This window comes from Mastigoproctus giganteus, chromosome 7 (assembly GCF_048544385.1).
Source record: "Mastigoproctus giganteus isolate SK-2022 chromosome 7, ASM4854438v1, whole genome shotgun sequence".
Classification (NCBI taxonomy): Eukaryota; Metazoa; Arthropoda; class Arachnida; order Uropygi; family Thelyphonidae; genus Mastigoproctus; species Mastigoproctus giganteus.
In genome coordinates this window covers 128,143,947-128,161,128 of record NC_143581.1, presented here as the reverse complement: position 1 = coordinate 128,161,128, position 17,182 = coordinate 128,143,947, and the positions used below count along the sequence as shown (strand labels likewise).

At 39.0% G+C, this 17,182-nt stretch overlaps 1 protein-coding gene across 3 annotated transcripts in view; it reads right to left on the bottom strand.

Annotated features, from left to right (window-relative positions):
- The window catches only part of Cog6 (conserved oligomeric Golgi complex subunit 6), a 439,606-nt gene that overhangs the window by 342,200 nt on the left and 80,224 nt on the right, over nt 1–17,182 (bottom strand). For all 3 annotated transcript variants that reach the window (XM_090377892.1, XM_090377894.1, XM_090377893.1), the window contains one exon: nt 16,413–16,471. In XM_090377892.1, coding sequence (XP_090234018.1) covers nt 16,413–16,471 — 59 coding nt within the window. The remainder of the gene's footprint in view (nt 1–16,412; nt 16,472–17,182) is intronic.

The following is a 17,182-nucleotide window of genomic DNA, read 5'->3' as shown; positions in this document are numbered from 1 at the left end:
CACAGCAAAACATCTAGCAGTAGTCTGCTAATATATGTTCTATCCAGAAACCAGGTTTCTGGAAAGAACTCATAATTATATGGCATTCTCATAATTATATGGCAATTCCATATAATTATGAGAGCATCCTTGGATTCAGAGGAAGTCCCTATGGACTGGAGGAGTGTGAATATAATCCCAATTCATAAAGAGGGATTTAAAAAGCGACAGAAGTAATTACAGATCTGTTTGCTTATTGTCTGTTCCAGGGAAAATAATGGAATCACTGGTTAAAGAAGTAAGGCAATCACAGCATGATTCGTCAAGGGACAGTCTTGTCTAACCAATTTCATATGTTACTACGATGCAGTGACCAAGGAATTAGATACAAAAATAATTTTGACATCATATACTGGATTTCAGGAAGACTTCTGATATCTGTGCACATACAGTGGCAGACTAAAAATTGCATCATCTTAAAAAAAGTAATATTTGTAGTGAAATATATAAGATACTGTTTGATAACAATCATTTTGTTTGTCACAAAGCAAAGGTACTGTTTCAAATAATGCTTCTATTGCAACAGACAGTAATTGCAAGGTATTGCACCAGCCGTTTCTATAAATATGGCATTGGAAGTGTATACACGCTCATTAATATCCTGTTTTGCGCAGGTTTTTGTTTTTTTTTTTTTTTTTTTTTATGAAAACTCCAACCACGAGAGGTATTAGAACCTATAGTACTTAGTACCATGCTTGGGTTGGACGTTGAGAAGACGAGAGAAGATATTTGTTGACATTAGTCTTGAACTTCTGTAGACTGTAATTTTCAGGAAAGACATATGGAGGAAGGTTGTTCCAGAAAACGGCAGTTGAATGAATAAATGAGGAAGATGAAAAGTTGGTTCTGTGAGTTTGAAGTTGGACAGTAATTGGATGGTGGCAGCACGTGTTCGGACTGTTTTGGAAGAGAGATTGGGAATTATAAAAGCCATTTCAGAAGAACAGTACCCATGGAAGTATCTGTAGAAAAGGCATGCAGCAGAAACAGTACATCTATGAGACAGCGAGTGGAGAGACTCTGCTAGAGATAAGTTATTAATTAAGCTAACTGTCCTCTTCTGAATGGAATCTAGAAGCCTGAGAGAGGTTTTTGGGGCACCGCCCGAGATGTGGGAACAATATTCCATGGTAGGGCGGATTTGCGATTTGTACAGAGTGAACAGCTATTTGGAAGAAAAGTAATGCCAACAGCGAAACAGAAAACCAAATTTTTTAGATCCTTATGCCAAGAGAGATTAGAAGTCAGGGTAATCCCCAAAAGAGATATATCAACTTGCCTAGAAATCAGAGTATCACCAAAGATAAGCATAGGAGCAGAAGAATCCTTTTTGCGAGATATAAGACAAGACTGAGTTTTAGAAGGATTGAAATCAACAAGTTGTCTTTGCCCCATTGGAGAATTACCTGAAGATCGGCATTTAAGGAATTGGTAGCGGATATTCGAGAAGTTAAAGCTGATTGAGCAGTGCAAGGTTTCTCAAACTGGAAAGTGGAATGCAATGTGCTATCATCAGTAAAACTATTGATGGGATTTTCAGTCAATGGAAGAAGGTCATTAAAATACAAGACGAAAAAAATGGGGGAAAGAACCTTGGGGGACATCAGCATTAGTGGAGAAGTTAGAAGACAGAGAGCCATCTACCATCACCCTCAGTGAGTGATCAGAGAAAACTGGAAAACCAATTACAAAAAACAGTTGGCAAACCATAAGATGGAAGCTTGTTTAGAAGACCTTTATGCCAAACACGATTGAAAGCCTTTGAGATGTCTAGAGCAACTACTTGTGTTTCACCGAATTTTTCCATTAAATTTGTCCATAAATGGGTAACATACGCCAGAATATCACCAGTGGATCGACACTGACGGAATACATACTGGCGATCGTTGATCAGATGGAAGGTTTCTAGGTAGTTTAAGAGTTGGCGGTTAATTGATTTCTCCATTACTTTAGAAAGAGTAGAAGTAATTGCAATGGGACGATAATTGGATGGGAGGGATTTGTCACCCTTTTTAGGAACTGGCTGGATATGATCAAATTTCCAAGCAGAAAAACGCCTTTCGATTAAGAAAGTGAAAAAAGGCGGCAAAGAATAGGAGTAAGTTCAGGAGCACAGGTTTTGAGAACAAGTGGAGAAATACCTTCAGGATCTGGAGCTTTCTTAACATCAAGATTCATCAAAATCCTTCTGATATCCTTTTGACGGAAGACCACAGGAGGCATTGAATGGAGCGTGTTAGGAATGGTGGGAGGTGTTTTACCAAGATCATTAATACATGAGCTGGAAGAAAAATGGGATGCTAGCAGGTCAGCTTTATCCTTGGCCAAAGTGACAACAGAACCATCTAGTTTTGACAGAGGTGGGAGCAAAGATGGACAAAAGTTGTGGCCAATAGCATTGGCAAGAGATCAGAATGCTCGGCTACCATTAGGGCAAGAAGCAAGTTTTCTACTCTTAGCCTGTTCAAAATCTAGTTTGGACGAATTAATAACTGCTTTACAATTGTTGCAAGCTTTGGTGTAGGCAGAAAACAAAACTGAAGAATTGGAAACAAGCCAATTACGATATAAAGGCTCCATTGGAGAAGAGACAATCACCAAGTTGTGATCTGAGGTGCCTAAAGGACCACTCACTTCAACCATGTACTTAGAAGGTTTGTTTGTGAGAAAAAGATCAAGTGTGTTGGTTAGGATTGTCCGGTATTCTTGTAGGTAAATGAACAATCTGTGCAAGGTCATTAGTGTGCTGGGTCTGTGTGACTAGAAAACAGAAGCCAGCTGGAATTGTGAACGTTAAAATCACCAAGGAAAATTACTTCACTGTTAGGAAAGTTGGACTGGAGAAAGTCAAGTTGCAAAAAGTCTAAGTCGAAGAGCTCCAAGTGATTAGTGGAGTTGGGAGAATGGTAGAGACAACAGATGAATTTGATACAATGAGGTAGAGAGATTTTAAGCCAGAGAAGATCGAAAAGAGGAGATTCCAAATTACCAAGTCTCTGACAGGGAATATCGGAACAGACATATGCACAAGTACCACCTTTGAGACAAAAGAATTATACAGCGAATAATTTGGGCAACTGAAATGAACAGTAGTTGAATTAACTGATAACTGAGATTCTGTCAGAAAAAGTACATGGGGTTTGGCAGACTGCAAGTGGAAATAGACATCATTGAGATTAGATTTCAGACCACGTATATTTTTGAAATGAACTAGGAATTGTTTGGGAGGTTTAGATCTTTTTGCAGATAAGCTTACTCTATTAGTTTGGCAATTCATGGTGTATTCAATAGCTGCATGAAGTAAAGAAATTTTTGGATATGGCATACATGTAGTAAGAATATACCCAGATCCTTGACATAGCATGACCTAGACAATGCCTCCCGCATACACACTGCTCGTACTCCCTCCAGTCACTATCTGGCAGAGTAGAGGTAGCAAGATTATATACTAGCTGATCCAGAAGCCTCCAAAAAGTTACCAATAAGTTTAGTTCGGTGTACTAACTAGCGGCTGGCCTGCGAATGCCGTTTTAGAGCTGTATCCTTGAAACGTAAAGAAGATTAAATCTCGCCATGATGTCCATCATAACCTCAAAAGTTATCAGTCACACTGCATGATGGAAGAGATGGGATAGGGTTGACTGGAACTTAGTTCTGGGGACTAAACATTAGTTCCACCACTTCAAGCCTCCAATAAACAAAGTAGTAGTATTGCACCAGTTGATGAGAGTCATCTACCACCTAGTAATGCCTGGTAACACAGAGATGCGGCATTCCTCCATGTGGTGTAGGCGCCACACCTCGACCTCTGCTTATGTTGGTTCACATCTGGGTGTTCACACCCCCATGCACAAGCAACAGTGTGCTTGTGCATGGGGGGGGGGGTTATACCCAGGATTACTAATAGTACCACCAACATGAAGGTGCAAGCAGAGGATTTGGCTGTCACAGACCGTCCAGACTTCGCTGAAATTGGGTCCCCTTGACTTGGGCATCACCCGAATATCAGTTCCCTCAACGTTTTAGACTCCCAGGTAGCAAGTACAGCTTGTCTGGCCTATCTGAGAGAATGTCTGGGACAACCTCAAGAACCAAGCAAGGTGCAAGCATAGCTCCATATGTTCAGTTGATACCAAGAAAAAAAAAATGTGTAGCTGTTGCTCTGTCCCAGGAAGGGCTTTCTATGCGTGCTACCGCTGATAAAATAGGCTGCCACCAGTCAACAGTATCCCGGGTGCCGAAATTAAAGCATGCAACCAGTGATGTGAAGAGAAGACCTGGATCAGGCCGTAAGAGAGTGACTACTCCTTCCCAAGATCGATATTTGAAATGACTATGCCTTCGTAATCACCATGCTAGTGCTCCTGATCTAAAATTGGATTTTAAGATGGCCTCTGGTGTGGAAACAAGTGCACGAACTATCCAAAGACGGCTTTCGGAATGTGGTATGCATGTCTATCAGCAGAAGAAAGCCTTTGTTGAGCCAACAAATGAGGAAGAAGCGACTTGCTTGGGCTAAAACGCATGTTTCATGGGCAAAAGAGCAATGGAACGCTGTCATCTTTTCTGACAAATCGAAATTCAAACCTGAATGGTTCGGATTTGAAGCGATATGTCAGAAGATAAAAATCGGAGGCATACCATCCTGACTCCATAAAACCGGCTGTAAAGTTCCCCACCAGTCAGATGGTCTGGGGATGCATGATAAGCAAAGAGGTGGGATAAATTAATTTTATTAATGGAACGGTGAATGCAGAAACCTACACTGCTATCTTGGAAGAGTGCCTGAAACCCGTTATTAAGGATCGCCACACAGACGTCCAAAACTGTATTTTTCAACAGGACTCAGCATCTTGCCACACAGCAAAATTGGTAAGTTTTATGCTATTTAGATTTAATTTGTCTTCTTGACTCACAAGGCTTAAAACATATTTACACCACTGTTTTCCTTTATTTTTCTCCCTTAAGGTGCAAGCATACCTCAGAAAAGCTAGCATTACAGTGTACGACTGGCCAAGCAACAGTGCACATTTGAACCCTATTGAAAATTGCTGGTACATAATGTGGTCTAAAATTGCTCAAAAGAAGTGAACAAGTAAAATTTGGCTGCAGAAGAGCATTGTGAGGGTGTGGTACAACGAAATTGGGCAACCGTATATCCAGAAGTTTTGCCTTGACTCTAGGCCAGATCGTTGCAAGGCTGTAATTGCAGCTCGAGGAGGAACAACAAAATATTGATTGAGGACTTATTTTTCTGATTTACAGTGCATAATACTATTACATTAACTTGTCATTTCAGAATGGAAAAAGAACTGGGGGTAATTGTGCAGTCAGTTATGAGATTCTCTGAGCAGTGCAGACATGTGCCAGGACAGCCGATGGTGTTTTGTCAATGATATACAGAAACTTTGCTAGCAGGGATAATGAGGTGATTATCCTTTTGATTAAGGCCATGGTAAGGTGCATTTTGAGTATTGTATACAGGTCTGGAGGCCTCACTTTAAGAAGGATATAGATCTGCTGGAATGGGTGCACAGAAGGACAACAGAAGGATTTTTGTTCCTTTTACCAGATTGGTAAAAGGAACAAAAGTGTGCTCTTATCTAGAAAGACTTCAGTTCTGCAAACTGCAGCATCTCGAGGCCTGGCACCTGTTGGGAGATCTGTTTAAATGCTTGAATGAGTTGAGTACGCTGAACGTTAATGGTATTCTTCCACTTGCTGAGATTGCACACATGAGGGGGCATAAATTCAAGTTGTGGTAGGATGGTTGCAGGATAGATATGCGGAAGTTTGCCTTCAGCCAACGGGCCTTTGATTGTTGAACATGCTTTGAATAAATTCAAGGAAGAACAAGACAAATTCTTGAATGATATGGATGGACGAACTGTGTTTTTTTGACGTTAAAAACATTTTTACCGGCGTTATTTGGAAAAAAGCATTACGTTACCCAGAAATCGTCAAAAAACCGGATGTGCATGCGTTGTACTTGTTGCTGCAGTGACGCAACAAGTACAACACATGTGCCCAAGAAAACTCAATTGTATATTATATGCAACAAGTCGCAATGACACAACAAGTACAACTGAGCAGTGACGCACTACGTTATACTGTTATATCAGCATAATGATTGATACGTGAGTTACTGTGCTAAAATCTACAGCCCAGCATTCGAAGGAATATCATGAAAGAAAGAAAGAAAGGGAAGTTGGACAGAAATGTGAATCCAGATGAAATTCAACAAAAGTGTTTCGTCATGCCCAGAAGTTCTCAAACTGCACCCAAAAAAACTCGAGCTGAAATAATGAAGGAATATCGTGAATGGAAGAAAAGCAAATTAGAAATTCAAACTATTCCGAATCATAATGAAATTCAACCACAGAGTTCAACTATGCCTGATATAAATGGGTGTAGCAAGTTATATCATTATAAATATTATGGTATACCATTAATATTAATATATTAACCGTTATAAATATTAAGGTATAACGTAGCATGTTATACCGTAAATTCAGCCCAATGCCAATAACATTCATCGGGTAATTAGCATTAGCATTAGAAGAGGCATACGATGCAACAAAGCAAGCTTGTGCAGCATGAGCCACAAAAAAACCTCCCATTTCATCCCTCCATTCTTTCCAAATGCTTGTCCAGCTCAGCCATTTATTTATTTACGCTATTAGCTTCCATAACTAAAGATGGAAGCTTGTTCCAATCAACTACCCGCTGGCTAAAGGCAAATTTTCGCACATCTATTCTACAACTATCTTTCCTCAATTTGAAACTGTGCCCCTCAGGTTCTTAGTCTGCGCAAGACAAAGAATCCCATCAGCATTCAGCTTGCTCAACCCATTCAAGGCCTTATACACCTCAATCAGATCACCTCGCAAGTGTCTACTCTCCAGGCGCTGCAATTTGCACAACTTAAGCCTTTTTTGTACTCGTTCTAGCAACTCTACATCCTTCCTAAAATGAGGCCTCCAGACCTGTACACAGTACTCTAGGTGTGGCCTGACCATTGCCTTGTATAACGGTATTATCACATCCCTGTCCCTGCTAGCAAAATTCTTATATATCAATGACAAGACTCCATGACCTGCCCAGGCAGCTTGTTTGTTTGGGTTTTATTGGCACATCAGCAACTGAGGCTATAATGCGCCATCCCAGGCAGCCCAGGCTGCACAATTACCCCCAGGTCTTTTTCACTTTCCACTTCCCTGTACTACACTCAGGGTGGTACTACACCCTGAGTGTAGTACCACCCAGTTGGTACGTTTTTCTTCGATTATTGCTACCCATATGCAATACTTTGCATTTGTCAATGTAAAACTCCAGTCGCCACTTCTCAGCCCATTTTCCCAACTTATCTAGATCCAGTTGCAGGACCATACTATCATTACTGTCGTAACAATCCTGCCAATCTTTGTATCATCTGCAAATTTGGACATTAAACCTGATATACCTTCATCAAACCGGCCTCCGTAGCCGAGTGGCCACGAGCGGGAGTGCAGTAGCACACGCTCTTTGAGTAGACCGGGGTTCAAGCCCCTGACTGCTGAATACGGTCGATCTGCCAACCCGCACTGGACCAGCGTGGCAGATTATGGTCCATTTCCCTCAGCATGAATTGTTGAGGAGGCTTCCATCCTGCAGTGGGTTGATAATGGCTGCACTTTACTTTACTTTTACCTTCATCAATAGGACCAGGGTATGTCTGCCAGGGGCAAAGGTTGATGACGTTGTAGAGCGGATATCATCTTTTAAGGGCACAAAAGGTGATATAGTTGTACACGTTGGCACTAATGATATTAAGAGTAGGAGACCCGCGGAATTACTTAGCAAGTACAGGTCACTGTTGAAAAAAAGCCGTGAATTAGGGTTGAATTTGAAAGTGTCTGCAATTCTGCCCAGACACGATAGGAGGGAGTATATGATGAGAGCCTTGTCGATCAATTCGGCCCTGGAGGGATTGTGCAAGGCTCAAGGGGTAGAATTTTTTTCAGCCTGGACTGTACTTGTTAACAGGAGAGATTGCTTCTACAGGGATGGGATACACTTAAATAGAAAGGGTGCAAGAATTTTTGCTGATGCTGTCGAGGCAATGTTAGGTGGGTCGGAAAACTGCTAGTTGGGGGGGATACAAGGACTAATAGATTAACAGTAGCCACTGGCAGAGGTGGAAGTGATTCTTGCACTGCTTCTATTGAAATGAGCAGAAGCCTGAAAAACAAGATGCAGGATATTTCAGAGACTGCTGGGAGTCATTGCGGTACAAGTAAACACATGGGTTGTGTTAGGGTAGCTAAGAATAGAAACAGGTGCATGTATACCTGCGTGTACACCAATGCTAGGAGTTTGGTAAATAAATTTGATGAATTTGAGGTATTGCTCAAAACATCAAAGGCAGATATTGTTGGGATATCAGAGACGTGGTGTCACACAGATATAAGTAATGCGGAACTGGAATTTGGGGAATACAATGTATATAGAAAGGATAGACAGGACAGGAGGGGAGGAGGGGTTATGCTATTAATTAAGAAACACATAAAGTCCAAGGAAGTGAAGCCAGTAGACATTGATGGACAGGGCAGTGTCGAGTCAGTTTGGTGTGACATAAGCATAGGGAAATCAAAATTGAGAGTAGGAGTGTGCTATAGGCCTAATGACTCTGAGGAGTATAATAAGATATTGTACAGGGAAATAGAGTGGGCCAGTAAATCAGAGAGTCTTATAATGGGGGATTTTAATTTCCCAGATATTGACTGGAATTTGTGGGTTGGTCACTCGCACACTAGCAAGGCTTTTGTGGATTTATTGGATGATTGTTTTCTACATCAGCATGTTCGTGAGGCAACAAGAGGGAGCAATACTCTTGATCTGATTATCAGTAGTGATTCTTCATGCATTAAGAATCTGCAGATAAATGAACCACTAGGTGGCAATGATCACAGTGTGTTGAAGTGGGATTTACTCAAGGAGGTAACTACCATCAGAGGTAAAGGGAAGGGTTTTTGTTTTCGTAAAGGCAACTATGATGGTTTGAGACAGTATTTAAATTCTATACAGTGGGACCAACTGATGATGTTACCAACAGCAAACTCAAAATGGGAAGCATTCAAGGAACTAATCTTGGAGGCTACCAGGCTTTACATACCAACTAAGAAATATTGTTCAAGGTTTAGGCCTAAATGGTTGTCAGATGAACTAATGAGACATGTGGCAGAGAAGAAAAATGCATGGGATACATACAAATTAATGGGTGACATGGAAGCCTATGATAGATATAAGTTGGTCTGTAACCAAGTCACAAAGGAGATTAGGCAGGCAAAGGCAGACTACGAAAAATCCTTGGCAAAGGATGCAAAGAAAAACAGAAAAGAGTTCTTTACATATTTAAATTCGAGAAGGAAAGGGATGAATCAGATTGGTCCACTGGATATTGATGGTTCAACAGTTGAGGATCCTGCTCAGGTGGCTAACAATCTAAACGAGTATTTTGCATCTACATTCACGCATGAGGAGTTATTCAGGAAGGATAATGATGTAGGTAAAGTAAACATTGGCAGTGAGCTGGATGATTTTGTAATAACTGAGAGGAAAGTGGAGGAGAGATTGTTGAGGATAAACATAAAAAAGGCACCTGGGGTGGATGGGATCTATCCAGTTATATTAAAGGAGGCAGCAAAGGAGGTAAGCAAACCCCTAGCCATAATTATGAGGGCTTCTTTGGACTCAGGGGAGGTACCCATAGACTGGAGATGTGCAAATGTAACCCCAATTCACAAAGGAGGATCAAAGGCTGACACAAGTAATTATAGACCTGTTAGTTTAACTTCTGTTCCAGGTAAGTTAATGGAGGCACTGGTTAAAGAAGCACTGCAGGATCATCTAGACAAGAATTCAGTTATAGCTCAGATGCAGCATGGTTTTGTTAAGGGCAGGTCTTGCCTGACCAATTTGATTGTATACTATGATGTAGTCACAAAAGAACTGGATGCAGGGAATAACTTTGATATTATATATTTGGATCTTAGAAAGGCTTTTGATACTGTTGCACATGGAAGACTGCTGCACAAATTGGAGCAGTGTGGCATTGGAGGCAAATTGCTGCTATGGATAAGGGGATGGTTGAGTGGCAGAAGACAGAGAGTGGTAATCAATGGACACTGCTCAACGTGGACTAATGTTATTAGTGGAGTTCCTCAGGGTTCAGTGTTGGGTCCGTTGTTGTTTTCGGTGTTTATGAATGATATTGATGATGGGATATCAAGTTTAATGTCCAAGTTTGCAGATGATACAAAGGTTGGCAGGGTTGTTAAGGACACTACTGACGCTATGCTGCTGCAACAGGATCTGGAAAGGTTGAACAGATGGGCTGAGAGGTGGCAAATGAAGTTTAACATTGACAAATGTAAAGTACTACATATGGGAAACAGTAACCCCAGAGCAACGTATCAACTCTGCGGTACTACACTGACAGTGGTGGAGAATGAAAAGGACCTGGGGGTAATTGTGCAGGCAGATATGAAGTTCTCTGAGCAGTGCAGACGAGCTGCAAGAGTAGCTCATGGTGTCTTGTCAATGATATACAGGAATTTTTCTAGCAGGGATAAGGAGGTGATTATTCCCTTGTATAAGGCAATGGTTAGGCCACATCTTGAGTACTGTATACAGGTCTGGAGGCCTCATTTCAAGAAGGATGTAGAGCTGCTGGAACGGGTACAGAGAAGGGCAACAAGATTAGTGAATGGAACAAAAGGTTGCTCTTACGAAGACAGGCTTAAGTCTTGCAAATTACAGAGTCTGGAGACTAGGCACCGGCGAGGTGATCTGATTGAGGTGTATAAGGCTTTGAATGGTTTGAGCATGCTCAATGCCAATGGGATTCTTCCTCTTGCTCAGAATAATCAGCTCAGAGGGCATAAATTCAAATTGAGGAAGGACGGATGTCGTATAGATGTCCGGAAATTTGCCTTTGGCCAGCGGGTGGTTGGTTGGTGGAACCGACTTCCATCACTTGTTGTTGAAGTTGATAGCCTAAACAAATTTAAAGCTCAACTGGACAGGTATTTCGAACGAACGGAGGGGTGAAATGGGAGTGGGTTTTTTTTTTTTTTTTTTGGCTGATGCTGAATAAGCTTGCTTTCTTGCATCATATGCCTCTACTAATGCTAATGCTAATATCATTGATAAATATACAAAACAACAATGGCCCAACACTGAACCCTGGGGAACTCCACTAATAACATTTGTCCACGAAGAGCAGTGTCCATTGATTACCACTCTGTTGTCTCCCACTCAACCATCCCTTTATCCATTGTGGCAGCTTACCCTTGATGCCATACCTCTCCAATTTGTACAGCAGTCTTCCATGTGCAACAATATCAAAACCTGAAATCCAAGTATATGATATCAATTTTTTTTTTGGCATTCAGTTCCTTTGTGACCACATCATAGTAAGCAATCAAATTGGCCAGACAAGACCTCCCTTTGACAAACCCATCCTGTGTCTTAACTATTACTGCAGTCTTGTCTAGATCCTGCAATGCTTCTTTAACTAGTGATTCCATTATTTTCCCCCCAGACCACAAGTTAAACTAGCAAGTCTGTAGTTACTTGTGTCACCTCCTTTGTGAATTGGTGATACATTTGCACACACCTCCAGTCCATGGGGACCTCCCCTGAGTCCAAGGAAGCTCTCATAATTATGGCTAAGGGTTTGCTTACTTCCTTTGCTGCCTCCATTAATATAACTGGATAAATCCCATTCACCCCAGGTGCCTTCCTTATGTTTAACTTCAACAATTTCTCCTCCATTTTGCTTTCAGTTATTACAGAATCACTTAGCTTCCTATTAGCATTTGATAAACTTCTGGCACTCCCCTCATTGAATAACTCCTCATGTGTGAATGTAGATGCAAAATACTCATTCAGCTTATCAGCTACCTGAGCATGATCATCAACAGTCAACCCATCTATGTTAAGTGGTCCAATCTGATTCATCTCTTTCCTTCTAGAGTTTACACAAATAAAGAACTGCTTGCTGTTTTTATTTGCATCCTTTGCCAAAGATTTCTCATAATCTGCCTTCGCCTGCCTAACCTCCTTTGTGACTTGATTACAGACTAGTTTATACCTGCCATTGGCTTCTGTATCGCCTGATACTTTATATGCATCCCATACATTCTTCTCTGCCACTAGCCTCATTAATTCATCTGAACTCTATTTATGCCTAAACCTTGAACAGTATTTCTTAGTTGTAATTAAAAGTCCAGTAGTCTCCAAAATTAAGTCCCTGAAGCCTTTCCATTTAGAATTCACTGTTGGTAACATCATCAGTTGATCCCACTGTACAGAATTTAAAAACTGTCTGAGACCTCTGTAGTCACCTTTACGAAAGCAAAAGCCCTTCCCTTTAGCCTTGATGGTAGTTACATCTTTAAATAATTCCCACATCAATACACATTGTGATCACTGTTGCCCAGTGGTTCCTTTATCTGCAGATTCTTAATGCATGAAGAATCACGACTGATAATCAGATCAAGAGTATTACTCCCTCTGGTTGCCTCTCGAACATGTTGCTGTAGAAAACAGTCATCCAATAAATCCACAAAAATCTTGATAGTGTGCGAGTGACCAATCCACACGTTCCAGTCAATATCTGGATAGTTAAAATCTCCCATTATAAGACATTCTGATTTACTGGCCCACTCTGTTTCTCTGGACAACTGCTCATTATACTCATCAGATTCATTTGGCCTATAACACACACACACACCTACTCTCATTTTTCCTTTCCCAGTGCTTATTTCACACCAAACAGACTCAACACTACATTGTCCACCAACATCAATTGGATGCACTTCCTTAGATTTTGTGTGTTTCATAACTAACAGCATAACCCCTCCTCCTTTCCTATCCACATTGTACCCAAATTCCAACTCTGCACTGCCTATATCTGTGTGACATCACGTCTCTGATATCCAAACAATATCTGCCTTTGATGTCTTGACTTGCACTTCAAGCTCATCAAATTTATTAAATATACTCCTATCATTGGTGTACATGCAAGTATACATGCACCTGTTCCTGCTACTGGCCACCCTAACATAGCCCATGTATTTACTTGTTCCCCTATGACTCCTAGCAGTCCTGGAAATCTCCATTACCTTGCTTTTCAGTCTGCTGCCCATTCTAATAGAAGCAGTGCAAGAATCACTTTTACCTCTGCCTGCAGCCATTGTTAACCTTTTAGTCTGTGTTTCCACCCACGCTAGCAGTTTTCTGACCCACCTAACACTGCCTCGATAGCATCAGCAAATATTAATCCTCCATGTGGAAAAAAATGAAGAATTTCTTAAATCAAAAGAAATTGATGATGATTGATGTTTTCTTGATGATGAACAAGAAAACTATTGATCAGGAGATGAGAATGGTGATGATGGATAAATTATCATCTGTTGTTAGGAAGCGAGATAATGTCTTACCATCTGAAGAATACTGTCGTTTGATGGTAGCACTAATAAAGAACAACACGAATTATTATTTGAAGCTATCGTCAAATTGATAATCAGATACATGCACCAATACATGTATTTGACACTGGACCTGCTGGCTGTGGAAAGACATTTACTCTTAAATTATTGATGGAAACGTATAGTCGCTTTTGTAATGTATCAAATATTCACAACACATATGTTACTTGTACCTCCACGGGCAACACCGCTGTGGCAATCAATGGTACAACAGTGCATTCTGCTTTACATATATGTCTATCAAATAATCTTCAACTTAGTAATGAAATTCTTCAACAATATAGAACTGCATTTCAACACGTATGTACTATTATAATCGATGAAGTTAGTATGATTAGTGCAGAACTATTACTGATTATAGATATGCATTTAAAGCAAATAACTGGTGTTCATGAAATACCATTTGGAGGTATGAATATATACTTCATTGGAGATTTGTGGCAATTGCCTCCAGTGCGTGCTACACCTATATATAAATGCCTGAAGAACTCGTTGATTGCTCCAGAATTATGGCAATCACTACAATTTCATGAATTAGTACAAGTCATTTTCGACAGTCCGATAGTACATTTTCTAAAATTCTTACAAAAATACGCAATGGAGAAGTGTTATTACCAGATGAACTTAAAATTATAGAATCGAGATTTGTTACCAAAGAAGATGCTACTAATTTATGTCCACAAAGGATTCGACTATTTTTAAGAAATAGTGATGTAAATGCCTATAATACAAATGATTTAGTTGCAGATGAAACCTATGAAGTAGTTGCACAAGATTTATACTATGGATATCATTCTGAAGAACAATTAGCAAGTATGCAAAATAAAATTCATAAAATGTCAGTGACTGAAACTGTAGGACTTCCATATATTCTACCATTATTGAAAGGAAAACCATATATGATTACTACAAATATAGATTTGGTCGATGGATTGGTAAACAGTGCAATCGGTACTTCAGTATATTTCGAATTTGAGGACGACGAAACAGTTAAAGAGTATGGATGAAATTTCCTGAGTCAAAAATAGGACATAACCTTCAATCTTGTTATAAACAATATGTGAAAGATAAACATTTACCTAGTCAATCCGTACCTATTATAAAACGATCAACTAAGATTCCATTCAAGAACAATAGGAAATTAACATGTAGATGTACACAATTTTCTTTAGTATGTGATTGTGCTTTGACTATACATAAATCTCAAGGAGGGACTTTCAACAAAGTTGTGAGAAAGATTATGAGAAAGATCATCAACAGCAACTTGTATATGTGGCATTATCTCGAGTGACCTCATTGCAAGGTTTATATATTACAAATCCCCATGACGATTTCACCATGGCAAAGCTACTAGTAATATAGAACTTTGTGCTTAACTAGATTGCTTGAAAAATAATAAGCTACCATCTCTACAGGATGAACTGCAAGATTTCATACAAAGTGGTATATCTATATGGTCAATGAACGTACGTGGTTTATGGGCCCGTGTTCAAGATATTGAAACAGACACAATCTTATAGCAATCCAAAATATTTATATTAAGTGAAACATGGTTGGATAATGATGAACATATATTACTTAAACCATTCCAATGTGTGACTCAATTTAAAAGGTCGGATGTTTGTAGTGGTGGTGTTGCGATATATCAACGTGAAGGTTCAACTATCATCTGTACACCACATATCTTTGCACAACATAATAGCAGCAATAGGACAGCAGTATCAAATGAAATTGGAGACATTTGTGGATCTTTGTGCAAATTCAATAGTGAATCTCTTTTCATCATTGCCATATACATCACTCCAGGGATGTCGTTAGATATAATTCAAAAATTCATAAACAAGAATTTAATGTCATATTCCATTGAAAGTGCAAAATTATTGGAAGAGACACTGGATTGTATATCTATAGTTCTTTCTGGTGATTTAAATCTAGAATTAAATTCTGAGACTGGAAAGAATTTCTGTAAATTTATGAAAGATGTTTTCAATTTAGATATTAAGTCAAATACTTTAGTAAATACTACCCATAATGGAACGACAATTGATGGAGTATTCACTCGGGAATTAAAATCATTTGAGTGTCAAAATTATATATTTCAGTTACCACAGACCAATAATTTTAGTGTTATTATAATATATTTTACACAAATTATTTCATTGTACTGAAATTATTTTTTCAATAAAAATAATGCAGCAATACTTTTATTTATTTTACTGTACCAGTTTCACATAATGAGTTCCTGCAGTAAAAACATTTTTAACGGATGCCGCTGTGACATTATCAGTGACACTATTAGTCTCAGAGTAGAGCGGCAGCAACTCATTATGTAACTGGTGCATAATTTTTTTTTAGTGGCTGATGCTATGTAAGCTTGCTTTCTTGAATCATCTGCCATTACTACTACTCCATCTTCAGATCATAAATGCTATGGGAGTGGGGGAATGGAAGAACATCTTCACAATGTGAAATTACTACAAAATTAATTAAGAAATTACAACTAAAGTTAAGTTAAGGAATGTATACACTTGCATATAATGTTGAGAATACAGAAGGCTTAGAACTCTATAGTCAAGTAAAATCACAAGTTGAATATTAAATAGAAATACAACAATAATACCTACATACACTTTGGAGGAACTGAACTTCTTACTTTCTGCACTGTAATACAACAAAAAAAAAAAAAAACTTGCCATGTGCAGAGCTATATAAATAGAAGATACGGTTTAAAGGTTATCAAGGCCAGATTAATTAATGTTGAACACAGCTAAGTCCATTTTCAACATCAGAAATTTTAACCATAAAAACAGAGAAATTTTAAATCATAATTTCTTTTACCTTTCTGCTTGGAGTTTTGTTGTGCAATTTATAAGATCCGATGTTCGAGATTTAGTGCGCTGAAAAAAAAAAATTAATTCTGACTAGATACACAAATTTAATACAGACCATAATACTATTTGAAGTTTTAATTGTTAAGAATATGATAATTACTTTAACAATACGTGTGATTGTTACAAGATCCTGATATGTGAAAACTTACATATCAGGATATTATCAATGTGCTGCTGCTGACCAAGACTTCATTTCTTCCATCATAACTGATGATGAATCATGGGTATATGGTTATAATCTATAAGAAAAGGCCCAGTCCTTTCAATGGAAGATTTTGTCTTCCCCAAGGTCCAAAGGAGCAAGACAATCATGACCAAATGTGAAGATTGAACTCATATTTTTTGACTCACACAACACTGTTTGTTATTAGTGGAATGCTATAAAATAGCTAAGGCAATTTGTGCAATGCTTTTCAGAGAAAAAAATGGCTAGAAAAATGAGCTAGAAACAACCCAAAATCTGAGATGGGGAGGACAATTTTTGTTTGAAGTGGAGCCACAGCCAAACCATATTTGTGTTTGAAGAGGATCCACAGCCAAACAAAAAAAAATAAATATAAATAAATATGAATTTGAACCAAATCCAAAAACCATTATTTTATTTTGCTTCTTCATTTTTTTTCAATTCACATTAATTGTGTGAGCAAAGGTCAGAATTTAATACATGTTACACTTAATATTACAAAATATGTATATTAAACAAATTCTTGAACTGAG